The sequence below is a fragment of the Poeciliopsis prolifica genome, unplaced genomic scaffold, assembly GCF_027474105.1.
Source record: "Poeciliopsis prolifica strain line A6 unplaced genomic scaffold, Auburn_PproV2 SCAFFOLD013, whole genome shotgun sequence".
NCBI classification, from domain to species: domain Eukaryota; kingdom Metazoa; phylum Chordata; class Actinopteri; order Cyprinodontiformes; family Poeciliidae; genus Poeciliopsis; species Poeciliopsis prolifica.
In genome coordinates this window covers 10,004,518-10,027,758 of record NW_026562388.1, presented here as the reverse complement: position 1 = coordinate 10,027,758, position 23,241 = coordinate 10,004,518, and the positions used below count along the sequence as shown (strand labels likewise).

Here is a 23,241-nt window from a genome sequence, read left to right as displayed (position 1 = left end):
CCTGTCTCTGCTCTTCAGGTCCACACTCATTTGCTGCCACTTCATAACATGAACTATAACCTTTTCGCCTTCCCTTCATTAGGTCAACATGGTTGGGTATCCCCCATCAGATCTTTTTGTTTAATAAACTCAGCACCAACTTTTTACAATGTTTTGTAATCATATACCCAGAAATACCCAGTAAAATGTGCAGTGGTGAATGTGATATTATATGGTACAATTAGGGAAATAACCAGCAGGTGGCATTATATGCTTGTCAGAGAGCAGCAGATGCACTTGTTTGCGCTGGCATTTCCAATAAGAAGTGTGCTGCTGTTGATATTTGTTATGTAAACAGTGTAATTTGCTCATGCAGACAGATAATTTAGGGATTAGTGCAACAAAGACACCATTCTTGGATAAAACATGTTTACATTTTCATAAAAAGCCAGGTCTTTGTTAAAAACACTCAAAACATACTGATGACTCCTGGAGGACAACTTGTACCCTACACGATATTGAACTTAGCACTGCACACACAGAACCCTGGTTCCTTTTGGTTAGCCTCCTACACACAAACTCTGTTGCAATACTGAAGCAAATACACAGCCTGTATTCACCTGCTGAGTATTTCTTCATAGAAATTAAATTTAATCTTTCTTGTTTGAAGTCCCTGGCAGCCTTAAAAGAAAAGCTCATCCCTTCAAGGAAAGAAGAGTGTTAATGTGTTTTGGCAGCAGAACTTATTAAGCAACACAGACACTAAATGATGAAACCTAAAACCAGCTGCAACAAGACTTTTGGTGGTTTCACCCATTTATCACAGTCTTTCCTGTGGTGAAAGTCAATCAGACTGCTTCTCAACAACAAGCCATGAGTTGAATTAAAAAACACAAACATCCTCTGATGCATAACCTATTTGTAGCCTATCATCCTACACACTCCTTATCCATGTAATCTGCACAGGAATGTAACATCAACAATGATTGTCCACAGTCTCCTATTCTCTATCACGAGTCAAAACAAAATTTACTTAAGCATAATAAGTGGCCATTCATATTTTTATAGTTTTCCCATTTTTTATATACTTTTCCACATTAAAACAAATTCTTATTTTTATTCTTAATATCTATTTGTTAGTATTGGGGAGGATGATTCATTACCTGTTGAACTCATAGATGTCTTCTATATTTCCGAATAAGGCCATCACTTGCTCGTGCCCAATGGGGAGATTTCTCAAATCTATAATGTGTGCCAAATAGTCCTGAGGAAAAGGGAAAGAATGAGTAATGATTTCAACTCAGTGGTGAAATATTTCACACATGCATTTTCAGATTCCTACCAGCAGAGGCAGCAGGTAGCTACTGACACTGATGTTTTTCAGTGCAACCTTGGACCTGCTACAGGCAGAGCAGGTCCAAGGTTGCATGGGGCTCTGAGCAGATTTTAGGTCACAGCAACACCTGGTGTTACAATACACATGTTGTGCATCTGTGACAGTATATCTACAGAGTCAATAAGGAATTAACTAAACTGACTGAATGTCACCCAAGTCAGTTTCCACTGTACATTAACAGACAGAGCCAGGATTTAGATGTAGGTGGAAGCTGTAAATAAATTGAGATCGAATAATTTTTCTGACTTACCTTCTCACTACTACAGACATGTCCACAGAACAGGTAACATTTAAATCATGATTACAAAAATATCAAGTAAAATATTGTGTCCATTTTTGACAAGGAACACTTTTCACTTCTTTTGAATACATTAGATGTTATGATCATTTAGATTAGTTAATACTAATATAAATCAGGTATTTTGAAAGTAATGGCTTGGTAATTCTTAATACAGATTACAAAAATGAGCAAAACAATTTCAAATTTGCCATTTTTCCATTTTGTACTCAGAAACCAACTCAAATTTTCATAAATTACAAATACACAAAGCACAACAAATAATCAAGTGGCAGGAATAGTGTAATTAACTTCCTGTGACCTTTGTATTCTACTCTTTGGTCAGGACACTAGACTTTGATAACGAATAAAGATCAATGCCCAAAACAAAGTGACTGTAAACAACTTCCTGGTTCCTGCTGCCTGACATTAACTTCACTTCCTTACAGTAAGAATGTGCTTCAATGACAGAAAATTGCTGTAAAACATTGATTGTCAAAGAAGATTTGAAACATAATCCAGACCTGTACAAACTGAATTTTATGCACAAAACTTCATTTTATGTTACAAATAGTTATTTGTAAAGTGAAAAAGCCACAATTTATTTGATAGAATTTAGTTTGTTACATGATTTCATTTACTTTAATCCTCTTGGTAAAAAAATATTTAAGAATGTTTGATGTTTATACTCTTGTTTGTGAAAAACTGGGATTTTTATTTGCAAAAGTTGCTAAAAAATACACTTATTTACTAACTTTATCTACAATAATGATGAAGAAGCAAAATGAGCAACATCTGGTCTAAGATAAAGCGTTCTGACCAAGGCCTTAATCATGGTCTTAGTCTGCTTATGCCTTGGGCCGGCTCTGTCAACACGAAGCCCATCGTATCTAATTGTTACAGCTTACTTTGGAGATAAAGACCACAATTTCACTTCGATTAAAAAAATACAATAGGGTTTAGGTTTTCTTAAAGAAACATTATCTGAACAATAAGCTTAAAATATTAATTTCTATTGATATAAACCATTATATTGTAATTGGAAAGTGAAGCTCTGCTCCAGTCTCAAGTCTTTTTCTACCTTTAAAAGGTTTTCTACCATGATCTTCTCTGCTCATGCTGAAGTAAACCATCCTCACAGCATGGTGCTGCCACCACCATGTTTTATCAAGTGATGTGATCATGGTAATGTGTAGGGTTAGTTGTTTCGTTTTGTTTTTTGCCACAGAGTATTTTGCAAGAAGGACAAATTGTTGAATTTTGTTCTTACATGTTCAGATGACCTTATTCTACATGTTTGTTTAGTCCCTAATGTTACCTATCAAACTTTTGAGACTTCTAAAGATTTATTCTGTGCACTAGAGAAGAGAAACTGAGCAACAAGAACCCAGGATTTCAGCACAGGCTACTTTCCTTAAATGAAACCCATCTCCCTCTGGATCTCAGGAGTTTATCAAAAGTAGATAAAAATAACTAAAAATGCCATGGACATAGCGTACCAACATCTGTGATTCCCCCAACCTCAACATATTTGGTTAATGGCACAACCAAGTGGCATGCAAACATCACCAAAAAAGGTAAAGAAGTGGGCTAAACAAATATGCAACAGTTAAATAAAGAATGCACAAGTAAACACCTTGAACACACAAGCAGCCTCCTGGAAAGAGAGCTGCAAAACACATCGACAGCTTACAGGCAATGATTTACTGAATGAGCTGCGGCAAAAGGTCTCTAATATATACATAAAAAAGTTAAATCCACCACAAATGTGGCCTTTGGCATACCATGAGATTTAAAGTTTTGTATCGTCTGGTGATACAAGCTGTTCTTTATTATAGAACAGGGAGGGCTGTTTGGGGGCTGTAACACTGATATGGGTAATATAAATCATTTTTTTAAGAGTTTAAGTGAAAAAAAAGAGCAGCCAAGTATTTCCACACACACCAGCAACCAAAATGATTGCTATGGGTGTGTTCTGGCCAGTTGTTGGGGACGTATTCCAGCATGCGGAATCAGCTGGGGTCAACCAGCTGCCTTTCAAATCTGGATCCCACGGACACAGCTGAGACTGAGCCTGATAAGGTGGATCTCACAGACACATCAATATGTCAAACAGCTGCTCATGACTTCAGTGTCAGTATTAAGTTAAAGCTTTGATTTGGCTTCCTAAATAAATTTTTTAAAGAAAAAGACACGCATGCACAATGCCAAACTGAGAGGAAGCATTTTCACATGTTTCTGTCAGATCTAAGGCTCGGTGTGAAATTAGCTGCATGGAATCAAAATGATTGAAGCCAGGCTGTAATCATAAAAGGACAGAGGCTTCATTTGTGCCCAGTCGTGTTCCCACACTAGCCTATGGAAATCCCAACTGCACTCGTTTCATCTGTGTTATTTCTTCAGCTGGTGGATAGATGGGGGTGTTTGTGTTGGCCAGGGCTGCTGGAGAGTTCAGGCGAGGCAGGAGCTTGCAGCGAGGGCCTGTATGACCAAGACCAGGCCAAGCTGCTGCTGTCAGCTAAAATAGTTGCAAATCCTAGAAGTGTCTGTCAAGAGCAAGCCATTACTCAAACTTGATCTAGAGCAGCGCATGCTCTCAGAGCTAATGTTAGACGCCAGCACTGTCTGAGACAAGGTGAGGAGGGGTGCCGGCTCTTTTACTGCTATTCAGTCTCAGAAATGCCTCACATGTTAAAGCCATTACCGTCTTCAGACTTTATAATGATCCCGAAAAGAAAAAGTAAAGACCGATGGAAAGGGGGTTTTCTTTTCTGGAAGCAATTGCCAGTGACTACAAAAGTAGAAAATGTGATAATTGAGTTGTAAGATCATCACTGCCCCATTTTGTTTTACTCTTCTCATTTTTCAAAGGAGATTTTTACAATCTCAAAGCACATAAACCCAGTCGCTGGTGATGTCTGCATTAGGAACCCCCAATTTCAGTTGAAATATGAGTGCTCAATCTATAAACCCAGGCTGCACAGGCTGTAAACTTTCACTACACTGTAAATACACAGTGTTTATGCAATAAAGCCAGTCCAGATCATGAACTGCCCGTCAGCTTTCATCTTTATAAACAAGAAAACCTGTAAGCAAAGAGAAAGCAACAACCAGATGTCTGGCATGCCTTTTTGTCCACTGGCTTATTTATTTAGAAAGAAGGAAAATCATACTGGGGTTTTGAATGAAGAAGCAAAATCCAACAGAGGGTTCCAAAACACTTTTAATTCACAAACAGCTGCCTGGAATACAGGAGAATTTTTTTCCCCTTCCAAGAGACTGAGTTGAAGCTCTCTGAACCAGTGTCTGGCATTTCAAATTCAATATATTACTTCTAATGACCACTGCAGACACTATGTCACAGCCAAGTGCCAATGTGAGTCAAATACACACAAAATACTTATTATTGGCAACAATATAAAATGGTGACAACATGAATACAATCTCCCATTAAAGTTCTCACACCACTTTATTGGAATTATAGGTGATGGACTATAATTATCAGATTTAAGCAAATTCATTCATATTTTTCAACATAAAGAGACTTGGAGACTCTGCTCTGCACCTTCCCTCAATATAATCCAGTGCAGCTTTCAGAAGTCACCTTGTTACAGTATATTAGACATCACCTTCACCTCAGCATAAAACTAGTTATTCTATGAAGGCCTCAGAGGTTTGTTGAAGGACATTAGTGACCAAATGGCATCATGAAGGCTAAAAAACACTCGGTGTCTCCAGAATAAAGCAGAACTCAGAAATCTGTATCTCAAACTTTTAGAATATCATGAAGCACTGTAACATTTATCATCTGAAAACAATAAGCGTGACACACCTACTGAGAAATAGCCACCCAGTTAAACTAACAGGAAGAAGGAGCAAGGAGATTAACACTACATGTAGAACATGAATCCAGAGCTCAGGTGGGAAAATCTGCTGACAGGACAACTGACGGTCATGCACAAATCTGGCCTTTATGGGAAAGGAAGGAAGAAAAGCCATTGCAAAAATAAAGTGTCAGATCCTGCAGGGAATACGACAAACGGAAAAGCTGTGGTCAGATAAAACCAAAATTTAACTGAGGTTATATCTTAAACTCAATATGTGGTAGGAAACTAACACTGGAAGTCACCATGAACACACCGTTCCCACTGGTGGTAACAACAACACGCTGTGGGATGCTTATTTTTAAGCAACCAAGTTGGTTAGAATTGATGGTAAGATCGATGGACCTCAAAAAACAAAAAAAAAGGTCAATCCTGGAAGAAAATGTGTTAGAATCTACAAAAGCAACACCTGGCATAAAATAGTATAACACACATTAAGTTTGAGTATCAACTTACCTCCACTATGCTGCTAAGGTCTGTGACGTACATGCGTTCTGTCTCAATAATCTCCATGACAACGCGGTCCACATAGGTAAGCTTTGGGTTGGGCGCCATAGTGTCTGTGACAACAGGCGAAGTGGTCATGTGAAGGAATTTCCCCCTCGCCAGTCTGCTGGCAGAGGCGTTGTTGTTCCGCTGGTTGTTGATCACGCAGGCCTCCAGATGCCGCCGCCAGCCGCCACCAGAACTTTTGAGGTGAGGACTCTGACTTCTGGCCTGCCCGTTGCTGCCTTGTGTCGGGCTCAGTTCCAGGTCTATGTATTCCTCGCGTGGTAGGGGAGTTGTAATAGAGGACGGAAGCGCTGCCGTACTTCCAAAAAGGCTTTGACTATCAGCGGATGAACCAGAGGACAAGGTCGACACCAGGCTCATGGGACGCTTGCCCTCTCCGTCCAGTGGCTCCACACATATCTGGCTGTAGTACTCTGGGCCAAAATCTATGTTATCCTTGACATGATCGCTGGTGGAGAGGGACGATGACAACTGCGAAGATTCTGGGAACAACAAAATATCTGTATCAATATTTGGGAAAGGTAAACAAAACACTGCAGAGAAAGTAGAGAAATCTGCAAGATTTGATCACATTTACAGCATCTTCTGTAATGCTTTCCTGGCTAAGAGACCTAAAACAAGTTCTATGATGTCAGTGTTTTCTTTAGGCAACTCCATAATTTTACTCCTGTAACATTTCACACTCCAATAGTTTTGGTCGTTTGTTAAATGATATTTTTAGGCGTGAAAGAAGGATGTTAACCTGCATACTGGAGTACTAAAACATATGCCTTGAGAATGTTTAGTCAAACAGGTGAAGGAGCAAATTTACTCATGGCTGACTTCAGTAGATACCTGGAAGTCTGATTATGCTATTGTGTTTTATCCATTTGAACTTTCATCCAACATTTGTTACACTCTTACCCTGGATGTGGAAATATTGGCAGTCATTTGAAAATCTGATCTACATTTTCTATGTTACTAGTAGAGGCGTCAGTGTTTACGTTTACAGATGGAAACTGTACTACTACTACAATTTTGTCTTTGTTTTAAATTGACAGTGACTGCTTCAACTGTGGGAAGTAGTGAGTGCTAATATCAGGAAGGTCAGAGAATTATTTACTAAAATTTGTTTAAAAATCTCAGTAAACAAAATTAGGTGGCCGACAAATATCGGATCACTGCATCTTTAATGCTAATGTCCTTCAGCCTGAATAAAATGTTGCATTGCTCAAGATGCATTCAGATTCCCAAGATAATAAAATATCAAATATATAACAGTTGTTTACATTGAAAACACTGATATTTCAGACTCTGCAAGACAGCCAAGACCTCTGCGTGTCTACTCCCAGGCTGAAACAAGGAGCTGTATTCTACAGTAAAAGAGCTGCCACAAATCATTACTGACATGACTTAATTGCAAAACTGTACAGTCGATGGAAAACTCAACCATTTCCTCTTGTTCTCTTATTTCTCCAGACTACTGAAGGTTGAAGCTTGGAAAAACAAAGCATGGGAAGTTGATGAGAGTTTTTTTTTTTTTAAAAAAAGAGAGAGAGTGTTGTTTATATGTTTTTGTAGAACTATGTTTGAATTTAAGAGAAATTTAATCCATATTGTGTTTCACTGCCTTCCTGTCCAGATGGGGACTTTTCCTTAGAAGCATTTCCTAAATATGTGAAATAACAGTGTGAGAATGGAGCACTGAGTAGTCACTGAGCAGGGAGCTGCACTCCCTTAAAAGCCAAAAAGGCTAATACCATTCTACCAAGCTAAAGAAGTGGAGCTTTGTCTGTTCCTTGAGGTTCAGTCTAATAAATAAAAAAATCTATGTAGCACAAACTATCATTAACCTAATCAGTGAAATGTGGGTAATGCCTTGCAGATGTTTTTTTTTTCTTACAATTTTACTTCATGCAATTGCTGACATTTGTCCATCTTTGGGTCAACCAGCTACAACTGTCAAACAAACTTTATATTGTTGCGAAAAATGAAACCGGTTTGATATATGGAGTTCACCCCTGTGCATAGAACTTGAAATATATTTTTGTATTTAGCTTGAAAGACAGAAAAGTGGCTACAGAATGAGATTTATCAACGCTTGACAGCAGTTTAATGTGTTGCTGGATGAAGAACCTTACATGAGAACACTAACTTTCTTTTTCTTCATGCAGATTCACACACTTCCACCCCTTGGCATCCCTAATCTTTTCCATGAGTCAGTCAGTATTGAGCTCATGTTGTTCACAGTGGAGTACTTGATCCGCAGTCCACACCAAAGCTTCCCAGAAGCAGAGTTCCCATGAACAACCTCTCTGGGAGAAACGACTGAGTTGGCAAGCAGAAGTCGACCACTAGAGAAAGCCGTTTACGCTCTGTGACACATCACATGACTTGTGCTGTAAAGGGAGTGTACTGACATGAATTAAAACAAAGCATCTGCTTCTATTGATGCGTTTGGTTTTGAGTCTGCCATATGAATACTGTTTCCTCTTTCTGTGGCTTCCTCCCACCCAATGTTCCTCTCTAATAAAGCAGCACTAAGAGTAAAAAACAGTAAGAGGAATAGAACATCATAAGCTAAAGATGGTCTAAAGACTGTATTTACACACTCATGTACCACTGAAAAGAATAACTACATAATTTTCGCATGACCAGAGTTACATTGCATGTCAAGCTTTGCAGTAAAGGTGCAAACACACTCACAACTTATCTAAAACCGAAACACACTCTTGAATTAAGGACAAGGTTGACCTCTGCTGTGGCTTTGATTGACCACTTCAGATACAGGCTCCACAGGCAGAAATTATCTTCAGCTGATACCACACAGACCGCACGTTTTGTGGTGGACCAAGTGCTGCCCATGTGAAAACAAGCAGCGCAAAGGAATGCAAATGACCTGGTTATCTTAGAAGAGCTGAATGCCTGGTTCTGTGCAAAGCAGTGCAAGGCGTTTCCAGCCTGCTTGTTGTTTTGAAAATAAAAAGGAAAAAAGATTAGGTCATTTACAAAGCCCTCTCCATCCTCTGTGACTTCCTCTTCATCAGGATTTTTCTTTACACTATTAAACAATAAACAATAGAGGGGATAAACTATCTCCACGCTGAAAAGTATTTCTCTTTACTTGCTTGGAACAATTCACATGTGGAGACATTTATTACTCTGAGGGATCTGCACACAGAGTGACAAAGAGCAATCCCTTACTATGCCACCTTGCTGCAAGATGTGAAGAGTCGGGTACAAGTGTGGGTCCAACCAAAGCCCTGACATACTCACAAAATTACAACCATGTTGTATTTTTGCACCGCTCTTTATTTTGCTGATACTAATCTCGAAGACAACAACATATCTAAATGTGATTCTGTGCTCCAGTATTTTTGTTTTCTTTAGTTAGTTTGATTGTTTTTGGAACCTTTTTGATATAAACAGACTTCAGAGCAACAACAGTCATTTTGTTAAATGTAGAGATAAAAATAAAACAATATTTTTTAAATTGACAAATACCTAAATTACACTGACGTGAAAGTATAATTTTTCAGGAAAACCCTTCATTCAAATTTGTACTTTCAGTTTAATTGGATACTGGATATAACAGTCAATAAATTAATTATTTTAAAAGTTTTATGGATGTTAATGGGTTTTTTTTCCCCCCCATTTAAAAAGGACAGAATATCTGTAAAATATTAATAATTCTAGTATAAATATGTGTCTTTCAAATTGTAGTATATAACTTTTACTAAAAAAAAAAAAAAAAAAAAGTAATTTTTAAAGTATTTGTTAAAACTGTCACTATGTCATGGCAGTATAACGAGACAAATAATTTGTGAAAAAAAAAATCTAGCTCCTCTGCTTTCTCCCAGTGCTACCATTTCTGATATAAGAAATGCACTGCTCCCAGTCAAAAATCACCAATCAGAGGTAGGAGGAAGGTCTTAGTGCTGTCAATCAAATACGTGTAAGTGCTACTAAATGCACTGATGGCGGACAAACTAGCTTGAGAATGGGGGAAGAGAGCAATGGGGGCACAACATAGTTTCAACTCACAAATAAAAAAAAGTAAATAAATAAAATGATTTTATAAAAGTTACATACTTTTAGGTATGTATGTGTAAATGTGTACAAAACTATCTACTTAAATATTTAAATGTACATAAAGCTTATGAGTTAAGACCAACGCAAGATGCTGGATAGGTTGTGTAGTGGAAGACAAAAGGACGGTAGGACAGTCACATAGGACACTTGCAACAGGGCTGAATGGAGACAGAGTCATGCATCGAACCTCCTATAAACAACAACCCAAGAGAGAAAGATTAGGGAGAAAAGGGGTAGTATTAAATTTAGAATTCTTTTACAAATAATTGAATTTTTACTAAAGCTTAATATACAAGAAAGATGGGGGAGAGAGGAAGGTAATTACCTCGTCATGCCACTGTATAACCGGGATTGTACAGCAGTAAGACAACATTCGACTGATCAACTTTTTTCAAACCTTTATAAAGACCTTAAGTCATCAGTGATGAAAAATGAGTTATTTTCAGAAGGATGATTGTTAAAATTCCCGAAAAAACCTCCAAACTCTAATTGTAATTCTTGAAATTCCTCTTTTTTCACTGCCAGAGTATGTTTAAAATTTATAGTTAAAGGTATGTGAAGAATGGAGCGCACACATACACACACCTATTTTAGACTCCTAGATCTCCATCGCAACATACTTGAATTCAATTCCTCCACAGCTATAGAACTACTAATCAATCATGTCATTTAAAATATTACTTCTATTACTTGAAATAATCCTTTTTTTACTCCTGTCATCAACTGATACTGAGATGAGCTTCACCAGGACAGCAGGTACAGAATGTTTTTTTTTTTTTCCATAACTAAGAGTAAAAGGCTGAGTGACTAATCAGTCTAGACCTACTAATGTTAGGTCTTCACTCATTTTCCTTTCAGTCTGATCTTCTATTTCTGTTAACAGCACAGACAGTTCATAAATATGTCTAACTCTAACATCATAGTCATATGCACACCAAGCAAAGCCTTATAGGGTCGACTGAGAGATGAATAGAAACATTGAAAGAAACACTCCAACACCTGGTCATTACGGGGGGGAGGGGGGGAGTTTCTTCCCCAAAAAGGTTGCTGTCACATGAACAGAATAGATGATCCCTGTCTGAAGCTGTTGGTGAAAGAAAGACAAAGAATTCTTTGATTTGAGAAATTCTTCAGCTTGACTAAAAATTGTACTTTGCATTCCTTGTTAATGACAGACACTCAGAGAAAAACAATAATATGTTTTTGCAACAGGCCGCCGTGACTCGATCTGGGATACATCAACGTGTCTCCAGTGACTTGTCTGTAGCTGAACGCGATAAGCCACAGCTTGTAATGCTGACGTTAACTCGTAGTTGCACAACACTGAGCTGATACGACTTGCTTTTTTTTTCTGATCGGATCATGCAAACCAGCCTCTATGCAGATGATCATGCAAAATACATGCATAAGGCAAACAAAATTTTGCCTTCTCTGGCATTGAAATTTACCATAGTCTTGTGCCTTAAATGTTGAGATGCTTTAAAACAAGTTTTTTTGACAGGGAGTAACTATCAAAACATGAACAAAAGTTGGCATAAAGTCTGCTTAATTTTATTGCACAATTCCTAGAAAACTGAAAAATTCAGTGCAGGTTGAATTTGAAACTATAATAATCTTTAAGATGCATTGATATTACACTACTGTGAAAAAAGTATTTGCCCCTTCACAGTTCTCTTCAGTTTTATTGGTCATTTTTCAGATGATCAAGAATTTTTTTATGTCAGAGAAAAACGATAAGACTGAATAGAAAAGCAATTTTCTCATAATGACTTTACAAATTTTAAAAAAAAGAAACTGCCAGCTGAACCGACCTGGTCCAATATGAACCAGGTCATATTGGTTCATATTGACCTGGTTCAATATGAAAACCAGGTCATATTGGTTGAAAAAGTAATTGCACCCTAAATCTAATAACTGTTAGTACCAGCCTTTGCGGCAACTGGTGCCAAGGAAAAATTTGTTCCTGTGTTAAAAAAAATAAGAACTGAATTAATTCTGAAACATTTGAGGGGTTTCTAGCGTGAATGGCCTGTCTGAGGCATCCAGTAGCATTTGGACTTTGACTAGGACACTCAAAAACCTTAATTTTGTTGTTTTAGTCATTCAATGGTGGGCTTGCTGGAGTAAAAAGACCAGATTTTGTGGTTTTATTCTCATGGGAAGTCATCCTGACCCTTTAAGCTAAGCCTTAAAATTAAATTATCTTCTTCAACAATAGAATTTGTCGTTGGTGATCTAACATTTAAGTGTGACAAAAAAAGAATTAACCCTATGTTAAAAGATTATTTGAGACATTTTACAGTTTTCAATAAAACAATGTTTTCATACCTTATGTTGAAGATGTTGAGTTTCCCAGTGAAGTGAGCAAAGTGAAAGACCATGTTACAAAGGTTTCAAAAGCTTTTTTCCCCCTAAATTCAATTCCAATCCCCCAAACTTGAGTGACTCAGTTTTATATGACAGGATGAAAAGCGCGTCATCTCCCCATTGAAGGAAGCATTCTCCCACAGAGGCGCACCTTCATGACTAGATCACCTGAACTTAGCTGGAAGTTGAGCTGTTGCCTGTGTTAACAACTGGTTGCCTTAAATATCCTCTGTGCTGAGCTACACTGTGCTTTGTTTTCTAAGCAAATAAGATGCAGAAACAGGAACAACGCAGTCTGCATCTATGTTCAACATGCAAATGCTTATCTGAAAGCTAATAGGAAACTTTTGGCATTTGAAAATAAAAGCCTTATTCCAAAAAAAACCCACGTATTACATAACCGATACCAGCCTACAACAGATCTGTCATAGAATACATCATTCACCTTCATTTTTATTTTAAGAACTCAAAATCAAGCATTATTTTTATGTAAGAAAGACAAACCTGCATGGATCCCAGTGGAAGAACGTGTTCCTGCAAGTGAAACAGTCAACCTTTGCTCAGCCCTTTCTGCTTGATTCATAATGACTCATGCATCAAAAGATGATGAATCTGAATCTTTGGAAGGTGAATCACAACTAGAGATACCTTGTGATATTTCCAGGAGATATCTGCTGCTACAAGACTGGTGATAGTCATCTTAGATTAGGATTTTTATTTGCAAGTTTCCTGGTACTTCCACGCATCAAGATAAAACAATTCTCTATTTCTAAAAAGATATCCTCCCTAAAGAAGGCCATGAGTTACGTATTTAGATAGAGAAAATTGGCCATCTTTATATGTTGTTAATTTATGCAAGTGCATCTCAATAAACTCAAATGTATCAAAAAATGAATTTATTTCATCAAGTTCTAAAAGTGAATCTTATTATATACATTTCTAATACAGAGAACAATAGCTTTCAAGTGCTTATTTTTGTTAATAATTATAGTTAATGAAGATCAAAATCCCGTTTCACAAATTATTACGTGATTACATCAGAACAACCAATGATAAAAATAAAAAGTTAAAACAAATATGTTACGGATCGCTGATCTGGCAGCTGTCCACCAGCAGATTTTGGTACTCTGCTCATGATAAACAAAAAAAAGTCATTGCTAAAAAAAGTTGTATGCTCCTACATTGTGGTGTACAAGTATAATAATATAAAACTGAGAGGAAGGAAAATTGTGACAGGGAATAAACACAAAAGTAGCAGTCATTCTGTGACATTCAGAGATGAGGACTGCGGCCAAAATCAGAAATTAAAGAGCCACTCCACTCAGATGTTGCTGCTCCTTCCTGTGGGCTAAAGTTTTCTTTTCAAATTAAAGTAAAAATTTAATTCTTTTATTCAAAATCAAAGTCCTAGAGTCTGAAGAAGTAGAGATGTGCTTATTCCAAGGTCAGGAGGTCAGGAGTAAAGTGTCCACAGTCAGTGGTGATTTGGGGAGCCAAAACATCTTCTTGTGTTGTTTTGGTAGATTGTACTAAAAGCTTTATATTTTCTGGTTGGATTTGACATGTTCTTATAATGTCAAAAGTACAAATATTTTTCTTTAATGACCATGGCTACTGTGCAGGTTGGCCAGATTAATTTTTCAACAATACTCAGACTTGCTGAGATGCACCAGGCAGAAAACAAATCATCATAAAAAACAGGTGTATTAAGATTTCTTTAAGTGAAGTGCGTGACCTACTCGTCCTCTAGAGAATAAAGAGGGGAAAAGTTTTGGTCTATGTCTTAATAAAGCTTTTCCACTCCTCCAGATCCATTCACCACTTCCTTTTTGAAAACCCCTTCACAAGCTCTGGAAATCTGTTCCTCCCTCAGAGACTGATGCAGGGCAAAGAGCTTGTCTGAGGTCCTGCAGGAACAACTCCTCCCTAGCTGGCACTGATGAATAGCCTCCTGTCAGGGAGGTGTCCAGTGTAAGCATATATGGTGCCTCCACATTAAGCCTTCAGCCTTCCTGGACTATTATCCAATAGCACTGAATTCAGTTTCTGGTGATCAGAAACTGAATTTAAAGGCCTAAATTGGTTTGTTATTCCTCAATGGAGAGGAAAGAATCTTGCTAATTTCAAGAGTTTTTGTCTTTAGGCTGTCTTTCATATGCACTAGATGGTAGATGTACAGCTGTGTTTGGCCTTACTATGGGCTTTTAATGCTCTGTTAATGATCAGCCCACTGGTCTGTAAATAAACCATTTGAGGACAACAGACGGTGAACGCACACACAGATACAAACTGAACCTGCATTCCTCGCCAACAGTCAAGGTTGAAATCTTCTGGGAACTTTCAGGGGAATTTTGCAGCTTAGAAGTGAAAGTAAATGTGTCTCTGTGAATTTATGCCATTTATTGAATGTAGTTTCTCTATTTAATTTTTTTTTCTGGAAAAGCTATTAGAAAAAGGATTTAAACAGGAAAAGGGATGAGATAAACATGTCAGACTTCCCATTGTTCCAATCGGCCAAAACTCCTAAAAAAGGTCAAATCTTATCCTATAAAACTCCTCCGTTCTTAACCTCTGCCTCTTAAAGGATCCAGCCGTGCCAGCTGACCTCAGAGCATAGGCATGTGATGATCCACTTTACAGACTCCTCCATCAACAATACCCCCCTGCCTTCATCCCCTCCAAAATCTCTTCAGGCACTCGCTTGCTGCAAGCCAGGCAGGATCTGCTGAAAACTCCCCTTTCCTTTGAACAATACACACTTCTGAGGCCTGAAGCCCACTGTAAACATTACCACCAATTTGTCAGCCTGCCCCCAATCAGCTGAACCGTTAGTAGCTCTCTGCTGAGTCTGCTGTGTAAAGTGTGAAGGCTCAGGGAGGAGTAGTTCATTTACTTGACACATCACACCATTTTATCAAACACCACTGTATCTTTCTCTAGAGCTTTTTAGAAAACAGAAAAGTCTAAAATCACTACATTATTATACAATAGCTTTCTACTTTTCTATAGTGTTTCACAAACAGGGTTGTTTATATGTGAAATGACTGTGCTGCAGAGGAAGTTCTTGGAGAGGCTTCAGGGAGGCCTTTTAACAGCAAGAACCAAAGTAGAGATAGTCTGTAACTAATGTGGGTAATCTGCTGGAAGATCTTTATTTAAGGAACATTATCTTCGAAGGCTGTAAAATAATAAAATGCTTTGTAATCAGGTCTTTTGTTGGTAGTTTAGAGATCTAGGTCAGACAATAAAATAAAATAAAGAGAACGTGACGGGTTATAAATTTAAGTTACGACAGCCGTGTGGCCATAAAAAGGAGTTAGAAGGCATTCAGTTTTTCTTATGTTAATGAGTAAAGTTCAATAATTATGAATTAGAACAGACCAATACAATGTGCGTAATTGTGAAATGTAAGCAAGATGATACATCTCAAAACTTTAAAATGCATCTTACATTTCTATATTGCCCCTTTTACTCTGATAATTCTAAATAAAACCCAGTGGAAGCATCTGCCTCATTTGTCGACTCGTCAAAGTCACTGTGTGTAATTTAATCTCAGTAGAAATACAGATGTTCTGTTTCCAGTCTTAAAAGGTTTCTGGAGGAAATAAGTGAACAAACAGCAACATGAATACCAAAGAATCCAACAAACAGGTCAGGAATGATTAGATGGTAAAACTATATTTAACACTTTTTGTTAGATAATCCCATCATTTAGAAATAAAAAGAGAATGACACAACTGGAATCGCACCCAGAAAAACATCTGTAGAGACCTCTACTGATTGCTGATAGATTAATCATGTATCGCAGACATTTGGTCATTGTGGAGAAGCAGCAAAAACTAAGTGTATATTGTCAGACTGGTTAATAGGAAAATAAACAGAGTTAAATACATGATGGTCCTTGAAGGAACAGGTGGAGGTAATAAGATTGAAAACGAAAAGATTCAATTGGGTGTATACGTTTACAGATTTTAATCTTCCTTCAGAGGATTCGCTGAATTATCACGTGAGCTCCATGTGATCAACGCTACAGTCAATTAGACAGATGAAGACGAGTTCCAGTTCACGAAGCCCCCTTAACAAGCTCACTCGAGTCACGCAGTCATCCCAGCCAATATACATCTATGTCCACAATCCTGTCCACTGGTCTGGAAAAGCTGCTGTGAATGGAGATGATCCATCAGTCCCCCTCCCTAGAACCCCTGTAAAGTTGTACGTTCTGCACACGCAGCTACATTCCTGTTTGGGGTTAAGTAGGTCAGAGAGGAGACTTATCTTCGAGATTGCTTTTTCATGCACTCTCAGGTCGGTTATTGCTTGGTAGAGCTATCATCATTCAACCAACAACCTTGTTTTATTTGTAGGATCTGCAGCTTGATGGTGATCATACTCAGACAAAGTGCTTTCTCATGAAATTGTCACTGTTTACTACATCCAATCTTCACCTCATCTGTAAAACAGATTACTAACAGCTTTGCTCCTTAATTACCCCCAATCCATCATTGAACAAAGTTCAATTGGTCATATTTTAATATCAACAGGTTTTTAGAGAAGATTTAATCCTCAAGTGAGCTCTAGAAAAGAAATGTATTTGGTGAAGCACAATCTTATGAGGAAATTGAGACAAAATTTGCATGAGGGTGGCACACGTCTTCTCTCGCCAAAATCCCCCTCTGGCTACAGCTGAACCAAAGGGACAGGCGTGGGGGGAACAAAAAGCCGCCATTGACGCACAGATATTCTTCAGCCAAAGTGGAAGTCCAGAGCCAAATGTGTGCAGCAGAGGAGGGGGAGATAGTGGGTTGGAAAGACGGACCAGGCAAACAAATACAGAGAGGTCCTGTGTCAAGACAGAGGCTCTGCGATTGAGATTGTAAACTCTAAAATAATACGTAATCTGAGTGGCCCCCAGCATACAAGGTCAGCAACACTGGTTAGACAAACCAGCCTGACTGTCAGGGATTCTGACAAGTTCTGGGTCTATGTGCTCATGTTCTGAGGGCTACAGTTGTGTGAGAGGAGATTGGCTGAGCTCCACACAGCCACACAAAGAGCCTCTCTGCCAGTTGGGAGTGTAGGAGGGGAGTTCATTGCTCTTTCAGTCTGCCTCTCAAAGTCTCTACATTTCCTCTGTTTTTCTGTTTCCATCATTTTTCCCCTTTGTGCACTGCAGAAGGCCTTTTAAATTAGCACCCTATCTTAAGGGAACCAGACACTGTAAAGCAGCCATCCGTCAAAAGTTTTTATCATAAAAATGGTTGATTTATGGAAAGCATGTCCCTCTTGAACTTTCTCACGTTTTGTAGACTGCAGCCTAAAGCTTTAACAATTTTAAATTTTAGCTACCATTCATGTGAAAACCCCAAATAGTGCAAAAAAAAAAATGAGGAAAATGAAGGGAATGCTTCACAAAAAAGTAACAACCCCCCTGCCCCTGAAATGTGTATTTGCTTTTTTTATTTTGATACACTCAAATAAAATCAACTGCAAACAGCTACCTTCAGAAATCAATTAATTAAGAAGGTGCACCTGTTTTGAGATTTTCCAATGTTTTATTGGCTCTCAAGGTCTTTGGTAGTGGTTAGACAGGAAAATGGGTTGTGAGTGAGAGAGAAGATATTTGTGGTGCTTTTAAACAAAGTGGCAACATGTACAGTACATGAGGTTAAACACAACTGTTTAAGATTTAATGAGGTGTAACTCATAAAAGGTTTTTTCATCTACCATTATCATCACTTTGTTTTCTGTATGAGATAGCTCTATTGGATTTTGAGGACTGGGTTAGTAAAATAAGTCTCTCACTTTCCCAGTAAGAATGTCAGTTTTTGCAACTACAAGCCTGCTGTAGCACATTTCTAATGGATCTCTCAGGATGGTTATACTTGGAAAACTTTGTATTTATTGAGGCGTGACGAGGAACTATTAACTACAACTATAACACTGTTATCAGTAGAAGGGCAAAGCTGGTTGAGACATACCCAAACTTACTTTCAGCTGTAACCATAGTGAAAAGTGGTTCTGTCACATAAACTCCCAATAAAATACATTGACTTCTTTGGTTAAAACATGACAAAATGTACTACTTTGGTAAGGCACTGTATGTGTTTCATGACAGAGAATACCCCTCTGATCTTACCTTCCCCCATTTGGCCCTGGTGGCGAGTGGAATGGGAGCCCTCTGGCATGGCACGCAGGCCTCTGAGTTGACAACAGAAAACACAAATATTCAGACGTGATCCAGACACTTCCAGCCAAGAAGTGACTACAGAGCAACAATGTTTATCATTGTCACCCTGCTGGGCTATAAACAACATCATTATTTTGTCAAAGGTTTCTTCTTCTCTCCTGACTGCACACAGTGAACTGTGATCTTATACAAGAGGGAAATTCTTCCCATTCCACTGCTCGCGACTCAGACTTGTGAAATGCATAGTGCAGCTCTGCAGTAGAGGTAAGTAAAGGAAATGCTGATTTGAGCTGAATCTAATCAGTGTGGAAAGATCACGAGAGTTTTTTGGCAAAGAAATATTGCTTAGTGATTACAGATCGACTAAACTGATTAACATTATCCCCTCAGCTTGCTTCTATTAAAGTCATATCAAATCAAAACCCGTAATCTAGCAGGATTACTGGTTCACATCAAGGATTCTCTGCTGTCTTATGGCAGACTGTAGCTTTCTCAGGGCTGAGCTGTATCCCTCTGGAGTCAATGTGCTGCCACTTTCACACAACTTCCCCTCTCCAGCAAATTAACACATTGTATGAGAAATGTCCCTTTGCGGATCCAGGTGAGCCCCAGGGCCTTTTTAGATGCCACATTCTTTGGCCAGATAGATCTGAGGAGAGCAGGAATTCTTCAGGGATTAGGATGGGCATTGTTCCCGCTACATCTGCTGGCCACTGTGCCGAGCTGACAGCAAGGCCAGCTGAGGCCAGCCGAAACCCGCTGCCAGGAGGTTCACCAATTAAGATGTGCAGGAATGCAGGGATATAAGTCAAGGAGCTGGATGTGGACATTAGGATCACTGCTTCAGTCAAAGGCCCCTCCAGCTGCAGCTTGGACTAATGTAGAGCTTGTAAAATCTGAAAATATTATTATTTCTTACACAAGAGATCCAAATAAAACCCACAGTGCGTTAGGCACTGCACACACTGTGAGACAATATCATATTTTTCTACATATTTTTCAGTTTATTTATCTGTAATTGCCAGAACTGTACAATATTATGACTCAATAGAATTTCAACTTTGCTTTCCATTCTTTAATGTTTCTTTGACGTGTCACCCCAACATTTATGCCCTGATTCAAATGTCTTTTGCGGTATTTTGGTATTTCAGGGAACAATACATGGTACAGAGGGGTTTGAGTTCTATCATACCATGTTGTAATTGACTGTCCTTGTTTTTTTGTTGTTGTTTTGTTTTGTTTTTTGTCAGTGGAGTAGTTTCCAAAAGAGCCAGATTCGTCTTGATACCATGTAAAAACTTTACACTCTTCTTTCAGGCAGCTAAGCATCAGTGCACAGCAACACTTTAGGAAGAGGTAGCACTGTGTTGCACTATGTTTCTAAAAAAAATACTTTAAAGCACTGTTTCTTTCTAACCTAAAAGATGACTTTGAAACATAGAACAATGATGAACATGTTTAAAGTTTTTAAGTTGTAGATTTTTAAAACCTCAGTATGGCTTTCTTCACATGTAAAGTTTTAGAGTCTAAAGCTTTTGACCAGGTTCAATTACTTTTTGAGAACTCGGTTAGTTTGTAAAAAATGGAGGAGAACCACTGAAAGTTTGGCTTTCAACTTATCTCGGTGAACACTGAGCTAATAAAATCCTTAATAATCCCTCCTACATCAACCCCTTAGCTTGCCCGGCCTAATTTTCAGACCAAAACTATGCTAATCTGTCTTTGGTCAAGGACTGACTAGACTGGGAATAATGGGCTCAAACCTAGAAACACACAGACGTCTGGGTGTCCAAATGCTCTTCCAGTCTTATCAATGGCTCTGTGGAATGATTTTAATCAGGGACATTATAAACTTTTAAAATTGCCTTACAAGGAAAAAAGTACAACTTTCAGAAAAAAGTTAAAATCTTTGGATACTACTTAGCCATTTTTAAATGCTTGGTTTTCCAAAGGAGGGTCTAGGACCAAAATTTTCAATCCTACAGAAAACACTAAATACAGCCATACATTCATGCCAGGCACACCACCTGTGTCTGAACTAAATACAGTTTCACACAAATGGAGAGCATTTGGTTCCCACAGCTGACAACTGCATTACCCACAGCATGAACCTCCCAGCATGGGAATTTTCAACTTGCCCCCTAATTAGATACAGATGCCACAAAACCAGTCTGATGGTTATGAACCACAGGATGGGCAGAGGATCGTTTCTTCAGATGAGATGATAAACTTTCTTGTTCTTCTGCTCCAAAGTCTTTACACAGATTTGGGTGCTGAGGACTGAATTGCACCTTTTATCCAAAATAAACAAATGATTAAGGGAAATAGGTGTAAGCTCATATATGCCACTCAAGGAAATCAAGCAAAAACAGAGTTGTCACCCCACATTAAAAGCATTACTCAAGCAACATATACAAGTAAAGCATTTCTCTTAAGCAAAAAATCTTCATTTTGACATATGATAGTAAAGAGTCCTTTGGATCTTGATGGCTATCTGGAGATGTTACCTCAGCTAATGTAGGTTATAGCAGAAGTGAAAGCAGCAGCCATGTCTACAGAGGAAATCACTTCTCCTAATTCTTCAGATAAGTCACTTTCTCTGTCACTTCAGGAAGATATGCAGAGGGCAAAGACAATAATAAAAGTTGTGACCAAAACCGGGTGAAAGCTCTACTTGCGTGCGCTGCAACAGCATTCAGGCTTTGTGCATCTTTCAACAATTGTTACAATGTTTACAAATAAATACCTGATGGGTATTTCAGGTACTAGCCCACCAAGGTCAGTACTTTCTGCCATTATTTTTTGCAAAATAGCTCCAGCTTGGGCAAGTCTGAGCATCAGTTTTCAAGTTTCAAGATTTCCATTTAAATGGCAATTTACAAGGAATTTTTTTATAACAAATTCACGTGTTTTTACAACTCAAATATATAAACTAATCAAAAGCAAAGAAGAGCCTAAATATTTCTCTTGCTCTTTTCTGTCACAGCATGAGCTCTACTACATGGACCATAGGAAGGATGACATAAATGCTCTGGAGCATCTTGAGGCAGTCACATGCTGTGGCTTGAATTTCTCTTAAAAACACTGTCGGTCAGGACAGATATTTAGGTCAATGACAAATAAAAACCTAACCTGGACTTGGGGCTTTTCAGAGTCAAAGAGTGATGAAGTTTTTTCAATAAATCAGAACTGGTGGGGTGTTTATCTTGCATGACCTTTTTGTTACCCCATTTAAAAGCTTTTCTTTGAGTGCCCTCTTTTCCCACATTACTCCTGCAGTTTGTTCTCTGACATGCAGGCTTTAAGAGACCAACAGCTTTTCATTCTCTAGAGAAAACAATACACCCTGAAGGCCACTCTTCAACTCAAATAAATCCACCGACTAGACAAAAGACCCTCGTCCAACCTTCACACAGACACACAGCCCATAACAAACCTCTTATTTTCATCCACTGCATTTCTAAATAGGCCAGGGAGATGTGATTCAGCCAAATGAACAGCCAGGGGGCATGCAGCCCATATGGCACACCTACATTTCAACTCCCCAAATAACCTTTAATGGTTGAATAATTGTTTCCCACTGATGTGAACAAGGAAAAAAATAGCACTTTCCTCTTTTACAAAAACATCCGATCAAAAACACGAATGCGAATACCTGGCACGTGGGGTTAGAAAATGCCATCTGTGTGAGCAAGTCGCAACTGAAGATTTCAAACTCCTTAAAATTATGAGCGGTCGACATCCAGAAGGCAAGAGGTCCTCCATTAAAGCCCTGCACAGTTTGGACAGGGGAGAGGGCAGAACTGCTGGATAAAATTAGACAACATGTCTTCAAATAGAACTGGAGTGTACCACTTTAAAGGTACATCACACCACATTTGAAGGCACTAAGCTATTTTGTAACTGTCTAAAGCTTGACCTTCAAGGTTTCAGGGATGTAAAACGACACATAGCTCCTGCATGCCTTATTTCAGATAAACATTGGAAGGTTGTGTTCAAACTACTTTCTAGACTTTTCAGTTAAAACAAATTGCCATTATTAGTTTATTTGTTTTGATACTTTGTTGTAAATCATTATTCAACCAGGATAAAACTTGCATGCCTCTGGTTACATCACATAAGGCAAACAGCCACTCAGACTTCCCTTGAATGTCATTTTGTGTAATTTTTTTTTGTTGTTGTTTATTCCTCTTTATTCGTCTGTTTTTCAACAACTTCCTCCTACAAAAAAGGTTCTTACTTATTGTGTATGGTTGTTGCAAAATGTTTGAGCCATGGTAAAGTGTTTGCTTTTAGTGTACATATTAAATAGACTTCAGAAAACACTGGTAAAAAATAAAATAAAAACACGAAAGATGGAAGCTGTTTGTGACAAAAATTAAAACCACCTGGAATGAAACAAACACTTTGAAATTCATAAAATCTCTCTAAAATTGGTCTTCCGTCCTATTGTTTACATATTGCAACTGATCAGCTCGATTCATGTGCCTTTTGTGATGTCATCAACCCAAAGGCACACAAAACAGAATTAGTAGCATTCTTCTGTCTTCTTTTTTTATTCATTCTC

General features: G+C 38.3%; 1 protein-coding gene across 1 annotated transcript in view; it reads right to left on the bottom strand.

The window, feature by feature from the left end:
• LOC129365261 (pleckstrin homology domain-containing family G member 3) overlaps positions 1 to 22,504 on the bottom strand; it is a 34,921-nt gene extending 12,417 nt beyond the window's left edge. The window contains exons 1-4 of the mRNA XM_055038367.1: positions 22,330 to 22,504; positions 18,624 to 18,685; positions 5,993 to 6,531; positions 1,143 to 1,243 (exon numbers count right to left, since the gene is read on the bottom strand). Of these exons, the coding sequence (XP_054894342.1) occupies positions 1,143 to 1,243; positions 5,993 to 6,531; positions 18,624 to 18,685; positions 22,330 to 22,439 (812 nt within the window). The 5' untranslated portion in view covers positions 22,440 to 22,504. The remainder of the gene's footprint in view (positions 1 to 1,142; positions 1,244 to 5,992; positions 6,532 to 18,623; positions 18,686 to 22,329) is intronic.
• Positions 22,505 to 23,241: the final 737 nt, after the last annotated feature.